At 39.3% G+C, this 19665-nt stretch overlaps 1 protein-coding gene across 1 annotated transcript in view; it reads left to right on the plus strand.

Annotated features, from left to right (window-relative positions):
- Positions 1-19665, plus strand: part of DNAJC3 (DnaJ heat shock protein family (Hsp40) member C3) — a 35948-nt gene continuing 16283 nt past the window's right edge. Inside the window, exons 1-6 of the mRNA XM_063336459.1 lie at positions 1-199; positions 6392-6502; positions 7508-7632; positions 8699-8773; positions 17937-18089; positions 19404-19585. Coding sequence (XP_063192529.1) covers positions 118-199; positions 6392-6502; positions 7508-7632; positions 8699-8773; positions 17937-18089; positions 19404-19585 — 728 coding nt within the window. The 5' untranslated portion in view covers positions 1-117. The remainder of the gene's footprint in view (positions 200-6391; positions 6503-7507; positions 7633-8698; positions 8774-17936; positions 18090-19403; positions 19586-19665) is intronic.

The following is a 19665-nucleotide window of genomic DNA, read 5'->3' on the forward strand; positions in this document are numbered from 1 at the left end:
GAGCGCGCGCGGCGGGGCCAATCAGAGGCGCCCACGACCCAGCCCGGAGAAGTTAGAGCCGTCCGTCCGGGGGCGCCGCCACTGTCGCCGCGGGCGTCGCGGGGGGGGGCGGCGGCGATGGTGTCTCCCGCGGCCTCCGCCGGCCGCCTGGGCTCCGCGCTGCCCTTCCTGCTGGTGCTCTTCGACCTGCAGTACCAGGGTGAGGGTCGAGGGTGGAGGCCCGGCGCGGTGGGGTTTGTGAAGGGGGCGCGGGGGGGAGCTGCGGGGCCCAGCCGGGGTGTGTGTGTTTGTGTGTGGCTACCGCCGCTTCCCTCCGTGGCCCGCCGGGGCCAGCGAGCCTGAGGCGGGGCTGCCGGCGGGCCCACAGCGGGCGACTCGTCCGTCCTCCTTCCGGGCTCTCCTCAGCGATGGCGCCGGTTGAGCGCGTTGAGGTGCCCGCCCGGGTTGTGGGGCAGCCGGTAAAGCCGGGCCGAGGCGCGGCGGGAGAGCGGAGCGGAGCCGGCGGGACCGCGGCCCTGCCCGCAGGGAGCTGCGGCCGGTGCCACCGCCATGGCGGCGGGGCAGCCCCCGCGGGACGTCCGCGGAGGGGAGGGGGGGGGAATATTTCTGGAAGGGGTGTGAGGAAGAAGGAGGTACAGAAGTGCCACCTCATCACAGCTGTCGGGAAGGGTGCGTAATGACGGCACCGTCGCTGCTTGCAACCTGCTCGGTTTTATCTGAATTCCTCGGCGGTGGCGTTGAAGGGAGCTTGATGTGTGTGCTTCGTTTCCCTCGGCCTGCTGATAAAGTGCCAGCACTTGTGAGGCCTGGAAAATGTCCTGGTGTCCCTCGAGTGCACCTGTGGGACAGCATTGGCCGGTTCCATACTGGCCTTGAATTTCTAACTTCTGTGTGAATTTTACGCAGTTTCCAAGTTCAGAGGTTTTTCCAGTGGTCCTTCTTGGTCACAGCCATTATTAGTGCCAGACCTATGAATTCACTGAGGCTTTTAACAGTTGTATTGCATTTGTTTATGTTTTGTTGTTGTAGCTTTCTGTTGTCTGATTGTTGTTTTTTTTTTTCCTCACACCATTAGTATTTTAAGTTTAGCAGAGAAGTTTATCAGCACTTTGAATGGCCTGTTTGCTTTTGGAGCACGCTGTCAGCAACACCTGTATGGTCAAACTTATATTCACAGGCTCCTGTTAAATGTATAACTTGGTTATACAATTGCGCACACAAAGGCAGAGTTTCACCTGAGGAACGTTCTTTAGCTGACAGTGGTAGATTGAAGTGGAAGTGAAGCTGTCAGTAGTCGGAACAAGTGAGACTTAAGACTGGCCTGGGCTGACATTAGAAATTCAGTTGATGTACTAAACTAACAAATACTTTAGCTGGCAAGTAGCAGCAGGAACATACTGTGACAAAACCGCTCTGTAGTATAAGACTACGTACTGTGGTGCTGAATTGCTTTTTTGGATGTGTATTCTGTTAGTGTTAGAAGAAAAATAATAATTGTGGTCAAAGTATACTTTTTTTCCCCTTAGGATTGTGACAGTAATGCTCCTGCTGAGGATTCTGTATTTGGAGCAGCCAGGCTATTTCAAGTACATGGTTTAAGGGCTATGTGGCCTTGCCAAAGCCACATTTCCTACTTTGGGGTATATTTTCTTAACTTCAGTTGATAAAGATATACAGTAATAGAACAAAAAGTGATGGTTCTGTATCTTATTTACTGAACTTACTAACCTCTTAGTTTATGAGTTTATTTTCCAGAGTATATATTTAGGGACTTTAGACGCATTATTTAAACATCTGGATTTTTTCTCTCTAGTATTATTGGCCTTTGAACTCAAAGGTGTTCATATTCACATTTAAATTTACATCTTGCTGTCTTGATAATAGAAGTCTGCCTTGTGCCATCTGATTCATGAATCAGCGCAACAGTCGACCTGTATCAACTTTGTATCTTACAGCCGATATTTGTGAATACTAACTTATATCTGACTGGTAAATGAGTTTATTGGTGATGTGGCAGGTTGCAGTTCAGTCCTTACTGTTGCGTTTCTTGCATTCTTCCTCTTCAAATACCCTGACTTGTGCTGAATAAGCTCCCGTTTGACACAGATCACCTCTTGGGAAGATTCATCCTTCATGGCTGTTTGTCCACAATAATAGCAACAAAAAGAGGCGACTAAGGATAGAGGACTATTGTTCATCTTCCCCCTCTCCTTCCTAGTAGTAAATGAAAGGAAATGTAATAAGGGGAAGAAGAAACAGTGTTTAAGTATACAGAGCTCAGTTCATTATTGGCAGACCACTGGCCTTAAGTGTTTCTTTCACCACCACGCCCCCCTCCCCCCAATACGTTTTCGTCCTGAGTTTGTGAGGCTTTTTTTTTTCACCCCAAATAGTGAAGGCTACTTGGCGGGGGGCGTGGCTATTTGGTTTGCCAGTCTTAGCTATATTTACCAACTATCTTTGCAAACAGAGGGAGTAAAAACTTTATGGGAGCAAGTTACACATGGCTCAACTGGATGCTCTGAGGCTCCTTGTGAATCTTTTCATATTGCTCCTGAAACTGTAGTTGCGTGTCCACTTTGTACTTTGTTCTGTCTTGTCCTTGGGAAAAAAAACACCTGCAAAGCCCAAACCTGTTTAATAATAAAAGCAAACTTACGACTTACTATGCTAAAACTATGATCAAAAAATGCCTCCAAACCAGGTTCTCCCACTCATGTGACAAGACAATCTTCAATGTTAAAAAAAAAAAAAAAGAAAATAGATTAAGATTAGTGACATGCATGTTTCTTTGTCTTTGAAAAAATTCTGTTTCTGGTACTAATTCTGTTTATTTTTGTAGTCCTGTACCCAGCTTGGGGACAAGAGTTTAAAATAAAAAAGAAAAAGTAGTTGGAAATGCTACAGGGGAAGAAGAGTGTGTAGACGAATGTAAAATCTTGAAACTGTTTTCAACCTGGAGGCCTTTCTTAAGCTTTTTACGCTGTAGATGTGGCTGATTATATGAGGATATAGTTGAAGTTTGCGTACTTGGGTACCCACATATTAACACCAATTATTCTAATAAAACAAAAATCCTACCAGGAAGTTATAATTTGTTTGAAGTGAGTGTATTTAACTGGAAAAACAGGTTAGCTGCATCTGCTGTTCTTTCCTGTGCTGACTGACTTCCTTTGAGTTGTCAGGGCTGGTACCAATTCTTATTTGGGAGTAGTTTGGTGGCTTTTTTGGGTTTGGTGGTTCGTGGTTTTTGGTTTCGTTTTTTTTTTTTTGACTCTGCCACTCTAGCATAAGTGCCAGGACAACAGACTCTGAATTTATCCAGAGAATCTGACTTGATTTGACAGCTGGAGCTCTTGTGTGTGGTTGTCTGAAGTCCTTGGTGAATAGATAACAATTAGGCAGGCTTTAAAAATAATATTCAAATGAAAATACTTGGAAGCTTTAAAAATAAACAGTATGCTTGCATATCTCTTGCATAAATTTAGTTTCTTGCTGGAGCATACAAAGCTGCTTCAGCTATAGTGCTGGGTGCTTGGCGTCCAGCTCACTAATATCTGTCTATCTGTTGGAAAGAGCTCTGTGGGGTTGGTTTGTTTTTCCTCCAGATGAACCTGAGTCCTTATGTTCATTGCCAGTCCAAAGAGTGACTAGGTACCCAAATAGGTTACACAGAATTTAAGTCCTTAGACTGCTGTCCCTATGTTAAATGTTTTCAGATGTCTACTCTAGGGTGGTTTATTGAGAACAACTGTTTGCCTACAGCCAGAAAATGAATAAGTAATATATTTGTATGAATAAACAGCCCAACTGTCAGGTCAGTGTGCAGTGTTCCTGTGTAGTTACGGTAAATGTCACTGTTCATCATGTTTACACTGACTATATGGGCTCCTGCTGGAGATCCCCACATCAATTTATGATGCTCAGCAACTTGCAGAGACAAGTTTTAATGTATGTCTAGTATAATTAGTCTTGTTCTGCTGGGAACAAGACCTTTACAGTTTGCCTTATTTCTCTATCTGTGTTGCTCTTGCTTTTCGTTCTTACCTGTTTACTATTAATGGTCACCTTTCTCATTTCCTTTATTTATCATCTTCAGTATTTTCAAGGAAAAAGATGTCTCTCCTACCTAAAGTATTACGTAACTATAAGCTGTACTGAACATAATGTATATGAAAGACCCTAAATAGCATAGGTACATCTTAATTTTGGTAAATCTATTCTTGGAGTTATCCTGATGTGACTAAATGTGAAACAAGGACACTGCTTCAGATGCTTGAGACTGTGAAAATTGAGTGCCGTGTTTAGGTGAATGGAAGGCTCATCAGAGAGTAATTTACGCCCCGCTTCTAGGATGCCTCTCCAACTAACAAGTTTTGAAAGATATCAGATATTCATATGTGGGGAGAGATGGGAGGGATGGAGCTTAAGAATTTTTTGCTTGTTTGTTTAAGCTCATGTTAAATACTTTGGTCTGTTTATGGTTTGTTATCTGATTTGTTGCTAGTATACTTCCACAGCCAGGGAAATCTGCGGTGGGATGTTTTTCCAGTTTTGGGGTGGTTGTATTTGTTTTGGTTTTTTCCTCTTCAGTGCTTGGCTTATCATTTTAGAGGACATTGGACTGCTCAATGATCAAAGCTTTAAGCCAGAAAAGCAGCAAAATGGTGAAGAATGTCAATTTTTCTGAAAATCGGACCTTCACATAAAAGCTACCTTGAAGTAGAATACCGTGTGTGAAAAATGACTCTCAAGAAATACTTCTTCACTATCAGTGGAGCTATTCCTATTTTATTCAGAGCTGTACATACCTAGAATGGATTTTAAAATGCATCTTTTAATAATATCCCTAAATAGACTATATGATAAGTAATTAATATTATAACTTTGTCTAAACAAACCCAATTGCTCACTACAAAATTGGGGCTTATTTTATAAAGTCATTTCCATTAATTAAAGGAATTTGTTTGCTGTCATTGTTCTAAAGCAAATAATTGAATTAAAGCCCTTGAATCCGTTTTGCTGAATTATTATCAACATTTTAGCAGATAGAGCTTTTTCCAGGGGATACAGAGGGCGTTTTGTTAATTTTAGTATATACAGCTCAATGATTTTCTTATAATATGGAATTAAAAGAATTATGAACTATATCAATGAGTAGGAAAGGAAAATTAAATTGGGATCCCAGGTGCTGAGAGTTCCTAGTTCTAAAATCTTGATGATTTAGTGATCAGAACTTATTGTGCTTTCATTACAAATACTTTGTTTAATCACCCTTCAGTGTGAGAAGTTTTGATATACTTTACTTCAGTCTGTGTAGTGTAACATTTTTATTCAGACTCTAAGAAACTACTTCAAAGTGCTGCTGTGTTTTTGTATTTAATATTAATTCAAGTGCCTGTCTGAATTAGCTTGATACAAAACCTGACTGAAATAAATTGATCCCTAGTAATTGTAGTTCATTGTTTTCTAGTGCAATGTATTTATTCAGGTTTTTAATATATTATCTTGCTTAAAATTGTGCATAGGGTATGCTCTTAGTAGAAGAAAACTGTTTATAGGGTGGAAATTTTAATGGTCCTAAACTGGTAAACTGTAGTGACATTCTGTCCTAATTTGAAGAATGCTGGAAGCAGTACAAATGAAAAACCTCTGTGGCTGAGTTGATATATGTACAGCATGTACTTGCACTTAGCTGCTCATTTCTTCTTAACAGTGGTCTTTCCCTGTTGGCTGAGCAGCAGCAACTTATTAGCTTTAAACTAAAATTGGCACTTTGAAGGCACACCACTTTAATGTGATTTTCATACTACTGGTTAGTGAAAAGAGAATGAGAATTTTAATTGTTTATACCAAAGCTTGTGCTGTGGGAACAGTTTGCCTTGGAAGTTACAAAGATGAGGCAGAAGTGCAGTAGATGAGAAGCCAGTCTTTCCAGTAATTAACAGTTCTCATTTAAGTCCTAAGTTATCAGTAAGGTCATGAAATTTAACTTAAAGCTTTTTATACTTACTATCTGTGCGTTATGAATGTTTTTCCAGATTTTTTTTAAATTGAAAGCCCACATAGAAATGTCTTTTGTCAAACTGTTTTTTATAGTTTATATATCAAGCTTGATGTGCAAAAGTATGTTACTGAAAGTACAGACAGGAATAGAAATGCATATTTGATGCCTTCTCACAATGTGGTGCTTTACAGTGTTTATTAACTTTGACATCCTTTTGGGGGCAGGAAAGACATGCTAACTGTTTATTAGGCTGCAGGTTGTTTTATTACTGAAAGATGTGACTTCTGCTTCTGTATCAATAACTGTTATAAGTGTTATATTATCACTGTATGCGTTTGGTATAATCAAACTGGTCATTCAGACCCATTTTTTTTTTTCTTGAAGGAGCTGAATGTGGAATAAATGCTGAAGTAGAAAAACAACTTGAAATGGGAAAGAAGTTATTGGCTGCTGGACAGCTAGCAGATGCTTTGTCTCACTTTCATGCGGCCATAGGTACGTATCTCAGGAAAGTGACCGACCATAAGATTTTTGGCAATGCTATGTATTCCATTTATTTTAAAGTTCAACCTCAAATGAGGTGAAAAAGAGAAGTACTCGTTCTGTTCCTCAGATATGGATGTCCTTGTCTACAAAATCTGGATTGATGTGGGTTTTTTTTTTAATAGCACAGTAAAACATTTACTGTCTTCTAGTGCATATGGTTGGTTGGGTGATCTGTTACCTTTCCTTGAGAGCCCACAGTAACTGTCATCTGTTTCTTTCAAATACTGTATAGAGAATAATATTAAGAATATTCTTCTTGGTTTCAGAGGCTGATGTTTGTCTCCTGTAAGGGTGTACATACATGTACTAGCCTAGACAGTGTTGAAATTGCTGGATCTTGGAATTTTGACCAGCAGACAATATGGGATGTGTGGGCCTTGAAGTTAGTCTTCAGGTTTTGATAATGTACATGTGTTTGGTGTTGAGAGGGGGTGTTGGTGCCCACTTGAATATTAAAGAAGTTGCTGCTATTTCAAGGGATGGTGTAAAAGGTTTATGCGTCTGTGATGACGTTGGACTAGCATATTGGTCATTTTGGGATTATTTGCTTGCATCCTATATGATGGACAGGGACTGGGATGGAGAATGGTGAATTAACATGCTTTCAAATGTAGGCCTGCAGTTGGAGATAAACAGTATGCAGTGGCTGTTTTCCCATATGAAGCTGAAAAACATGTACATATTTAAACTTCGTACTCTTAATCATTTGACTTTTACTGTGTTTCTGTAATTTGTATTGTTAAATAATCAACCTGCTGCCATATTTGTATTAAATAATCAACCTGCAACTGTATTGCTTTGGTAATGTTACAAGTGTTTTGTTTTATTGATAAATACAGTATTTTCCAGTGGCATAAAGCTCAGGTAATGTATTTTTACTCGTTACAGTTTCACTATACCCAAAGTTTCAGTTGGTTTGAGATAGTATTCTGATTACTGTTCATTCCCTTGCAGAGGGAGACTCTGATAACTACATTGCTTATTACAGAAGAGCCACAGTGTACTTAGCCATGGGCAAATCTAAAGCAGCAATTCGTGATTTAAGTAAAGTGGTTGAATTAAAGCAGGACTTCACAGCAGTAAGTATTACTGGAATTGAAAATTGTTGAAGCATAAAAAAAACCAAAAAACCTGCTTCGAAGAAGATTGTTTTTTCAGGTTTTGCTAAACTGAAGTAGAAAATCTATTATCACTCAGAGGCTTTAAATAGGATAAAATAATAGCAATGGTGTACGTGCTTAAATCTTGCAACTATGCTGAGTACAGTCTAGCCAGTTATTCTAACAACTGACAGTAGTTTGATTAAGCTCATGTTCCTCATGGGTTTGTGCTAAACACTTTCCCTCTCTGACTTGTGGTTATTCTTCTCTCAGTCACCAAGGCTATGCCCTCTGAGAGCAAGGCAGGGAAGAGAGCGTACAGATGCCTCTGTTTTTCTTCTGTCTTAATTGGCATTTGATTTGCCTAATCTCACTACCTTCCAATGGGATTGTTGCAAATTCTGATTTACTTACCCCTTGTTCACTTCTGCTTACCATATGTGGAGACTGCCTTAGTAGTTGGACTCAGATGCTGGGCTCCTCTCCATCTGATCCTCTGGTCTCCCTTTCCCGTGGGCGATGGCATGTCCTGTATAGTTACAATGAAGGACCAAACATTAAATTCACTGTTGTATGAAAATATTATATCATAAATCAAAATCTTCTGAATCATTAACTTGTCTTTTTACTAGCTTCTATTATTCTGAAAGTGTAGTGAAAGAATTAAATGTGGGGATTATTTATTATTTCTGCTAACTTCTTAATCTATAAGCAGTTATAATAAGGAAAGCGGTGTAAGGTAAACATTCACTTTCTTTTATGCAACTCTTCAAATGGGCTCTTTCCACAAATTGCAGCTGCTCATAAAAACTGTGGCTACTTCTTTCTCTTCTGTTCGGTGCAGAACAATCCTTTACCATCAAAGAGGCCTCATAAGGACACTGTCAAATTGAGAAGACAAAGAATGGGTGTTATAATCTCTATTTCAGCTTGTTAGCTGTAGTAAAATGAAACTTTTTTTTTTGCTGCTAACTGAAACTTATTTTCGTATTTTGCTGAATTCCAACTTGTAAATCAAAATAAATTCTCTTATGTTTCATTTCAGGCAAGATTACAGAGAGGACACTTACTGCTCAAGCAAGGAAAATTTGACGAAGCAGAGGATGACTTTAAAAATGTGGTAAGTTGGAGGCTTAAGTTGAATTACATCAGTGCTTTTAAGGTTGGGTTCTGAGCCAAAGTCTTGTGTCAACTCTGATGCTTTAGAGCATATGTGTATATATACCTGAGTTTGTCTTTCTTGTTCTTAGAAGGTATTGTAGCTAAGCTACCTTGTATGAATAAATGACTAATAAAGTTGCAGTGTGGTAATGAAGATGAAATCAGGTGGTGTTGCATGAAGTAGCACAGCACTTTGGAAAGTCTTTTTTTTTGGTGTGCCTGGCACTTCATGATCTCTGCTTGATGATGCCTATACTAGGCAGCAATCTTCATTCAGAAAGAAAGATAAGTGATGTGGGACTCAAAGTACGTAATTGAACCCTGCTTTACATCACTATATTCAGGTCACGCCGGGAAGTCACTAGGGACCTCATGGGTCAACCTTTGAAGGTTCCTATCTCTCTTCACTGATTGCAGGAGGATCCCAGGCTCTTAATTTAGTCACTGGGCTGTTAAAATCAATGAATTTCAGTGTCGTGCATCTGTGTGTCTTCTCATCTGCAGAGGAGTTCTCATCTTTCATAAATGTGTTGGCAGTACTATCTCTCCATTATCGGGAAGTGCCCAGAGTTTCCATACAAACAGAGTTGGATATTACCCACCTGAAACTCACTTGGGTTGTTTTTTCTTTCAATAGGTGCTCTGTGTATTTTGGCCTTATGCTGCAAAAGTAAACTGGTCTAACCCCAGAACAAAATTCGTCAGAAAATATATGAAACTCGTTTCCCTCTGTTGCATAAAATTTCTGTAAGCATGAGAATAAATAAGATCCATTCTTATTCTTGCTTACTCTTCAAGAGTTGCTGGTTTGAACAGCTTGCGTGTCCCTTATGCCAAAACAAACAGAATTTGCACGTGCAGCTGCTGCTGTCTTGTTGGCTTTCTTAAAGTGTGGCGGAGAAAGCAGTTCTGTGTTTTACCAGTTAGATTTCCATTAAACATCTGTATGTACGATAAAAACAGAGCAGTTAAACTGTATGCTCTGCAGGGCAGTTGGGAGGAATCTCTCTTGCAGGTAGAAATGCACCAGTCAGTCTTTGTGTTTATAGCAAAGCTGCAGTAGCTTATTCTGAAATTTGTGTAGCAATGGCTCCTCTGGCTGCTGCTCCTTCCTCAGTAAGTTTCTTAGGGGTGTGTGGTCTGCAGTTGCATGTCTGATTGCAGTGCAGCCCTGCTGTTTGCAAACATGGGAGAATGTCGTTCAGCTCTGATTAACTGAGGACATAGTTGGTGCAATAGCAATTACGTGATGTCATTGTTGATTCTGAGTTTGTGTATGCATCTCTTTGCAGTTAGTGTTTCCTGGAGTATTGTTTGGTACTGCATATGGCAATGCTTTTCCAGTCAGCTGTCAAATAGCTTGCCTTTTTCCCAAACCAGCTGTGAAAATTTAGATTGCTGCCTTTGGTCAGTAAAATAGTTTCAGTCTTCACTCAAGTTTTAAATCTGAAGTAGAACAGAGTTTCTTCTCAGAAGCTGACTTGTGAAGATACCATATTGATCCTAAATCTTACTTCCAGTTTCCTTGGTTCTGTGAACAATGTTGCCTCTGTACTTAGAGAATATGGCAAGCAGTCTCTCTTGAAGAGCACAATTTTCAGTAAAGTACAGTATATTCAAGCAAAGTAAGCCAATATTAAAGTAAACCTTTGTAATAGGTTAATTTATTCATATGCAGGAGGGCATTAAGTTATCCTACGTACCATGACTCTTAAGTAGAATACATATATATTTGAGAGATTTCCTGTGTTTTCTTCTAAATCTTTCAGATAGTCAGTCTGATTACCAGTTCTGTGTGTCTAAAATACCTAGTTTACTCTGGTGGTATGTTTATATCTAAATAAGAAATGTCATTTAATTTCAAGATGAGAGGAAGTCAGAGTCACAATACTGTGAAATGTATTAACATTCTGTGTTTATTTGGGGTGTTTTTGTATATGAGAGGAGAGAAGGAAGAAGGCTGCTACACAGTGAATATCTTTCCAAATGATTTCAAGACTTTTATGTCCAGACTCTATCTTTGCTACCAAAAGCGACAGGAAGCCAGGAGGAATAGGTTGTACCTTGAAGTGAAAATTCCTTCTACTACTAGGGCAGGTATGGCCTGGAGAAATGCCAATGGGATCTCAATGGCTTTTAGACTAGAATTTAGTTGTGGACTTGGCTACCTAAAATGGCATGTTTTACATGTGAATAGAGTATGTAATCTATGATTTTGCTCTTTAGCTGAGTAAATATAGGTCAGGATATGAACAGCCCTCTACCCTCTCACTTTGTTGGCTGAATATCAGCTGACCAGAATGCTCTGATTCTGGGTAAGCATGTAGCACATCAGCAAACTTTGGTGTCTGAATCTGGACCTAAATTGCAGGGAAACTTTGGCCATCCTGCATTAGTAATGCATAGGGTCTAAATCTACAGTCACAGTAAATCAGTAAGCATGCAGCAGCCTGGTCATATGTTTGTGTCTGCAGAAGTTGAGTATCATGGAAAGATGGGGTGGAAATGCTGTATTTAAAAACCAAAACAAACCTCCACCCCATCCATCCCCGTTCACTGAAAGAGAGATCTTAATTTGAAGAAAAATAATTTGCTTTCTTTATTGTGCAGGATTTCAGAACATTATCTAGAATAGGTGATCCTGAGGATATCACGCTTACAGAAATGAATTGCAGGCTGTCAAATATGAGAGTTTTTGCCTTCTGTGTTAAGATTTTCATGATGAAATAGTTGCGTAGAGGAGATAGGCTTTCTTCTGGCAAAGCCAGCCTTCTTTGAAGTAGGTTGTATGCCTGTGAATGAGAGTAGCTGTGTTATCTCTTGTGTGATTTCACACAGGAGATTCTTTGCTTGGGTCAGGTGATGACTTTAAGGAAGTAGATCAGATGTTGAAATATTCCCCACTTCTGAGTTGGAGAAAACAGATCAGGGTGTAGAAACTAAGGAAAGTAGTTTTTCTTGGACTACTCAAGGACAGACATGTAGGAATTAGATGGTTTGTAATTTGCTATGTGATGCTTGCGTTAAGAGTCAGTGTCACCAGTGTTGCTTTCTGTGACAACTAGAACTGCAGGGTGATTGGTGTAATGAGCTGTCTGAAAAATGCTGTTTTCTTCTAGCATATTCCAGAAGTCTGTTGAATCCCAGTGGAGAATCAGAAAAGCTCTTTTTTTTTTTTTTTTCCTTCTTATCCTTCCTCCACTCTCTCTTGGAGTCATGCTCCTTGAAAGGTATCTCAGCAGTTTAGGAGATGCAGTCATTTTTGAGGGAGAGAAAGAGTAAGAAAAATTCAGCCCATCTAAATGGAGGAGAGGATGACAGGTAAACTTCCCCAGCTTGTAACAGCCGCAATTTTATGTAGAGCTTAAAAGAGTCATTGGAACTATTTTTTACATATAATAGTAGAACTATCCTTTAGTGCATGCTTGTGGTAAGAAAAAAAAATTTCATACCCTTAAATTCTTTCTGCACAATTTTATAGTACGTGGGAAAAGTTCCGTCAGTACTCTAAACCTCTTTAAAGTGTATGATCGCTAAGCAGAGCAGTTCTTCTGGATGTTTCTGCACTCCGCACCCCACCCCACCCCTGCCCGTGTCTGGAATGCCTGACTGGAAGGGATGGGATTACTCCTTTCAGGAGCACAGACTCCTGAGACCCCGGCCTTCATGTCTTATTTTTAGATTGCCCCTTTTTTTTTTCCCTGCTAGCTGAAAGGTGTGATTCTAACTTACACCTTGACATGTTAAGCAATACTACGTTTCTAGAAACCTCTCCTTTTGGTCAACAAATGCACCAAGCTGCTGAAGTTCCTTATATGGGCCAGTTTGGTGTTTTGGTTTTTTTTGCTGTCTAGAGGTACAGAATCACAACTCATTAATCTTCAGAAGCTCTATAGTGTCTTCCTTTGCAACTCAGCTACCAGTTTGGAAATCTAGGACCTAGAGGGTAATAAAACTTTCAGCAGGTGTCAGTAGAGGGGTCTAATTCTTGTGTTCAGAGTGCCTGGGATGGAACAGGGATTAAGCCAGAGTCCTTAGGTGACTTTAGAAAGTCATTGCTCACAGTATATGAATAGTATGTAATTCTCTGCTCCAGCTTTGGTTGAGCGTTATATGCTTTAATATCAAGTTCCTTTCTGGTTTGGTTAGTAGTTTCTGAATAACAGAAGTCAACAGGACAGATCTGTGGGCACATCAACATTCATGTCTAAGCCTCAATCTATGAAAGCCCTGAAATATTTATTTTATCTTTAAGCATGTGATTTTTAGTGAAAATAAAAGGAATATTGCTATGCTTTGGTTGATTGAAGGCCTTCTGAAAAGGTGACAAAAGCAGTACAAGTCCTGGCAGCCCTTTGTATGTGCCTTGTAATATTGTCTGTGGCCCTGTTTGTGGCCTAGAGAAAATGACAAGTGTTTGAGTTGCTGAATTCTGTAGAAAACACAAAAATAGAACAGAACTTCTGCCTAGTCTATTGGAAAGTCTGGAAAGCACTAAGTTGTCATATTTCTTTTAAATTATCTTCGTTTTTTTATACTGAATGTAATGTTCACAGTTGCAGTTTGTTGGAATAAATACTGTACATTTAGGACACTGAGGTGTCCTGAATATGCAATTCTGTCTCCCTTGGAAGCATAAACACTTAAAAGCCGGAAACTGAAGGCATCCCTGCCAGCTCCACTAGATGTCAGCCAAGACCAAGTGACTGAGCAATGTGCGTCTGCAAATTCTTGTTTACTAATCTAGAGAAGCCGTTGGCTGTTGCAAAATACACTGGACAACAGTTTTCCATGGTTGGTTGATATGTGTAATAATACTACTTCGGATGTAGGTGGAAGAGACCGTCTTACAGCACAGAAAGTTAACCTGATTTGAGTAAGTTACTAGGCAAGCTTGGGTTGGGTATTTGAAGCTCTCTCAACCAGATCATAGGAACATCAGGTTGTTTCCAGATGCATTCTTCTGTGGTACTGTGATCATCTGTAGCTTTCTGGGTAAAGAATAAAAGGTATTGAAATACTTCCTTTGTTTTTTCCATCTACCTAACATCATGGCTGTGTTACCTAATATATTTCTCTGCTGATGCAGACCTTTACTTTGTGTGCTGTTCTTGTGTGTGGATGACTTGATCTCGGATAACACAAACCATGGAGGTTCCTTCAGTTCCTCTAAGAATGCTTTTCACAAGCCGTATCAATTTCTTTTCGTTGTTTGTGCATTTACTAGTTTGAAAAGCAAGAAAATAAAACAGCTCTAGAATGCATATGTCTACATTAGTAGTGCTGGAGCACTGTAAGCAAGGGATAGAAACAGCATGTCTGTAACACTTCATGTTTTTAACAATATTTTTGTTTTTAAACACAGTATTTATGAGTTTTTCAAGTTGATAGTGTCTCTTTAGAATACATACTAAGATAACTGGAACGCTACAGGTGAATTGTCTGTATATCTTTAATCTCTACTCCTTGAGAGTATGGATTTTGAGTTGGTGGTTGGTGGTTTTTCTTCTCTAGGTTGTTGTAACTGTTCTTCATTAGAATTCTTGTACTAAATGCCCAACTTTTTTCTGTATTGTTTATGGGCTGTTGCACAGGAAGGAACCGTATTGCTGATCCAAAAGGCATAATTGTAGGATACAAATAGGTGTATCACATTGAAATATGTTAATCAATTCAGACTGGCACATGGCATCATCAGGATAGCAGCATCCAACACAAAAGGCAAACGGATCCTGTGTAGTTTAACATTAGTCTTGCTTCAGTGTTTTGTCACTGTTGATATACCAGCTTGGCTGTATTGATGGCCTCATATTAACAATATTTTTCTTAAGTGCTGCATTGTATTTTTCATGTAGCCTTGTGTGTGGCTGGTCTTAACTTTTGTGTATGGTTAGAAAAGCCATATTGATGGACTTGTGAAATACAATGAAGTATTGCAAGTTGGGGGTAGGGGAAGGCTTATGTTGTTTCTTGAAAACCAGCATGAATTGTTTAGCTTGTTAAAATGGTTTTCCCATCAGAAAACTTTTAAATACTTGATGTTTGACTGCAAATGCAAGGCAGCCATTCCAAGGCTGCTAACTTTGATTAGAAATAATCTGAGCATTTTCTAGATGCCAAGAAAATGCTGGGTTTCATGAAGCAATCTACTAATACCTTTTCCTACCGTCTTGGGTGCAAGGTAATGTTGCAAAGTTTTGAGTCGAGTCCTTGAGAATAAAGTTCTGGAAGAAACCAGTTTCTTCACTGAGAGTAACAGGGCGAAAGATGGATACATGTCTGAATGCTTTTAAAGCTCAACCTGATAAATTGAGTGGGGATGATGATTTTGTTCCCTTCATCTTGCTTACTTGGGGGGTGGAGGGGGAAGAGGGTGTTTGCTTACCCTAGGGTGTGTTCCTTCCCTATACTGAGACTGGGCTATAAAGCAGCACTGATAGTAGTAAATCTGTGATAAGAATTATTTTCAGTAACAAAGCCATTCCTGTGTAACGGCCTTTGTTTTCTGTAAAGGAATAAGGTGCGGGTTTGGCAGGGGGCTTGGTAGTGAATGAAAGCTGCTGTTAACAGATGGCTAGCTCTTATTGCTACAACTTAAACTGCAGCTAAGTCAGTGTTCTAATTCTAATGTAGTAAACCTCAAAGACAGCAAAGGATACTGTGCTGAGATGTTTACCAGTAGCAAGCAGTGTCCTTGTCCAGCAGAACTGAGCAGAGCATAACTTCTGACTTTGTACTTTGAGGCCATTGGTGGAGGATGGAGGAGGCCGTAGAGGAGTGTTAGTTTTGCCTTAGACCTGTACTAAATTCAGCTGAAGAGTGTTTTTGCTCCTTTCTTGGAAATGCAGCATACTTAGTGCAAGCAGTTTTTCTGAGTTGTTACCCCCAAGCTTCCTGCTCCACAGGAAAAGGAGAAATAATTGAAATGTGATTGATAGTGATGTGACTGACAGTCCTCTGATCACAGGGCCACAAGACCAAGACAAGAAAAAAAATTGGGAAGTAAACCAAAGTGAGAGTATCAAACAACGGCATCACATTTCCAGCTCTTTTCTGGGAGCTGAATGAACAGAATTCCTTTTGCTTTAGTTAACATTACTAATTAAAACATCATAGCAATATACTAATTACTTATTAAAAGCTTCTGAGTGTATTATTTTCATCATACTGTAGCACACAAACACTTGATGGCTTTAGTTTGAGTGATAACTTGAAAAGTTTCCCTTTCCTCATTAAGAGTTATCTAGGATGTCTCACTCAAATGGTCTTTGTTGCTATCAGACTTGTCTGTATGATTGTAACATTGCTTTTCATATTCCACTGAATATGAACATTCAGTTCAGCTCCAAGTAAATCATGAGAAACATACTGTGTCTGAGGAGTGCAGTGTCATCATGAGATAAGTTTAAATGGAAGCATAAAGCTTGTCCGTAGCAAAAGCTCTTAATTTTTGAGAGGAAAATGCTGAGAAATTGAGGGAGACATCAAGCAAGTCAGCTGGAACTGAAGAGTTCAGAACTTAGAGGGTTTTGCAGTCTTGGAACTTTTAAAATTACAGGTGCAGAAATTTGCCTCTACTATAAGCTCCAGATTTTGGGGGACAAAGAGTATGCACAGCATCAGGAGTTTATAGGCAGAGTTTTTGTTCCAACCAGAAGAAAAGCTTTTTGAGACTTATATTAGGAATCAGCGTACAAAGAAGAAAACTTTATCACTTTCCTTTCCTCTTGCTGAAAGACAGCGTAGAGGATAAAGGAGAATTTTCAGGTCTAAGTACAACTTGATTTTTGCTAAAGTAAAATGAAACAACTGCATAAGGCTCAAAAAGACTTAGATTCTTCATTTTAAGACAGAGGTGGGACCTGTGCATGCTTTTGATGTTGCATTTAGGCTTTTTCCTTTCATATACTTAAGTGTTAGAACCAGGGGAAACTTTGTTACGGGAGTTCTGAGGGCTGATGTTGAATTATATTAGAGACTTAAGCACAAAATACAAGTGTTTGAGGAACTTTCTGATGAGAAAAAGGTAAGAGGCCTCTTCAAGATAAAGGAGGAAAGAAAAAGTACTGGATGACTTTGAGGACTTGGTGACTCCAGTCACCATTCTGTGTATAAAATGCAAGGTAGTGCAAGCTTTGATTTTTAAAACAAACAAATGAAAGTGTTTAAAAAAAAAAAAAAAAGTCCTGCTGATCTGTCCCTCTTAAAACTTTAGAAGTCATTCTGATCAGCAACAAGTGTGAAGCCACTGCCTTATTCAGCCTACACTAATCTTACAAATGGCTTCCTGGCTTTGGAAGGGAATGGCTCAGATTCTTCCTGGCCTGTATTTGTCTTCCTGGGTGGTAGGAGAGTTGCCTGTGAGATTTTGGTTTTTTTTATTTTCATTGAAAATATAAAGCTGCCTACACAAATGAAGGCAAGTACAATGTGACCCCTTCTGTTTGCTCAGAGAGAGGGGTTTGAGAAATGAGAGTCTTTGTAGACAGATCTTTAGACTTATTTAAAACCACATATGAAGCATAGTGCATAAATTCCCAGCTGATCCTCGTTGAGCCTTCCCCCCCACCATCTGCAGCATCTTAACTTGCTGCTGTAGCCATTCTTTCTGGGGAAAATGTAAGAAACACAGCTTTACAGTATAAATTCTCTGACATGTTGCATTTGTTTCTGTCATGAATTTATAAATATATATTGTGCTTAAAGTGAGATATGTGTTTATGCCATGTAGATATACTTTGTACTGATGCTGAGGAATCTAGTGTTCAATAACTGTCTGCAGAGAGGTGAATTAACTAGGCTACAATTCAGAGGTCCAAGACTGCAGTGGTTGGATTGGGGGGAGCGGAGGGGGAAACAACAACTTGTGTATGATGTGTCTGACGGTGAATGATCAGGCATAGTGGGGGGAGGAATTAGTTTTCTCTGATGTTAGACAACTTGTATCGAAGCTAAAAAGTCTTTTTTCTGAAGTTTGGAGTTGGAAACACTTCCAGTGGAATTTAAAAACTAATTTTGCTTTATTTGCAGCTTTAGTCAGTTCTCCATGATATGATTATTAATGGGACAAAAAGAGATCCTTGAACAAGCATTTCAGTGTCTCTCCTTGTTAATGTTTGCAGCTCAAATCCAATCCTAGCAATAATGAGGAAAAAGAAGCCCAGACTCAGCTGACAAAATCTGATGAGCTACAGCGCCTGCATTCACAAGCATTATCTGCCTACCAGCGAGAGGATTACGTAGCTGCTATTTCTCTTCTTGATGAAATCTTGGCAGTAAGTGTTAAGTAAAATGGTACTGTGAAAGGGAAATAAGAGCTCCTGACATCTGTGTATTTTTGTTTAATAACTTCTTCAGTGATGTGAAAACACTTGGTGTAATTGGCTCAGTTTTGCTGAGCACCATGAGTCCGTAATGAAGTTGGAGAGTGGAGAATGCTGAGTGCTAGCTGCAAAAAAATAAAAATAATAGCTTGTAGTTCAGGTTAAAAATACAACTTCAGCCAAACTTCTGTTACAGATAACTTTCTTGATTATACTTCCACATTTTTCCACAGTTCAGTGTTCTTGGTGAAGCTGGGGAAAAAGTTGTTCTCAAAACAATGAGGTTTTGCCCAATATAGGAGGTATAGGTTTTTTAATCTAGATTTTTTCATTGCCTATATGCAGGCAATTTTTGTCTTGAGAACATGAAGTAACAAAAGATCAAAAAAAAAAAAAAATCACAAAGTTAATGTATATAGCTATTTGGATTTTCAGCTTGTTCCTTGGATATCTGTATTTGTTGGATCTTAATCAGTATAGGTAGCCTGATACTATAAGGGTAAATAAATCAGTCACGTGGGTATTTTATGTGTCATATAGAAATATGTATTAAAAGATAGTTAACTACTAACACTCTTCACATACAAATTAACACTGCTGATTTGACATTTGCAGCATTTTAGCTTTTGCTGAAGAAACTGCCAAAGTGGGAGTTTATGGGGAGGGAACACGGAAAAGCAGAAAAGCCTTGTTCTCTAAAATGATGGTTTACAAACAAATGATAAGACCCAGAATAAATCCTCTAAAACGAATTATGATAAGAATTCCTTTAAAGTAATTATTCTTGCCATACTGTCACATTGTTACTTCTGCATATATCTTTAAAATCCAGATACTAAGGTCAAATCTTGCATAGCTGAATCTTACCTACAGGCTTCTTTCTAGAGGACAACTGACAGCTTGGTCCTTGCTGTTCATTATCCCTATTCTTTTGGGAAGATATAATAATTTATGATACTGATATCCTTCCCTGGAGGCTCAACAGACTGTCCCAGTTTAAGCAGTGCCAGTAGATTTAATTCATCTCTCCGCATGAGCTTATTGAATCATTTACAAATTTTTCAGGCCGTTGTTTTCTCTTTGGGCAGGTGCATCACAGCATTCACCAGGAAGCAGAGATGCTAATTTCATGCGCTCTGCGTGCAGCTTGAACCTTATGCTGTTGCAGTTGGCAAAGTGAAATTAAATGGTATTTTTCTTTTGTTGGGGAGGAAAAGAAGTGAAGTGTTATGGACCAAAACCAAGCTTTAATTTTGATTTCTCAAGGTTTGTGTTTGGGATGCAGAGCTACGGGAACTTCGAGCTGAGTGTTATATAAAGGAAGGGGAACCAAGCAAAGCCATTAGTGACTTGAAAGCTGCTGCCAAATTAAAGAATGATAACACTGAAGCCTTCTATAAAATCAGCAGAATATATTATCAGCTGGGGGACCATGAATTATCACTCAGGTAATTTTACTGTTTGCTGTAATCATTATAATTGAGACAGAAAATGGGATGATATAGGTCATGATAAATGGTGAAATATC

This window comes from Chroicocephalus ridibundus, chromosome 1 (assembly GCF_963924245.1).
Source record: "Chroicocephalus ridibundus chromosome 1, bChrRid1.1, whole genome shotgun sequence".
NCBI lineage: Eukaryota > Metazoa > Chordata > Aves > Charadriiformes > Laridae > Chroicocephalus > Chroicocephalus ridibundus.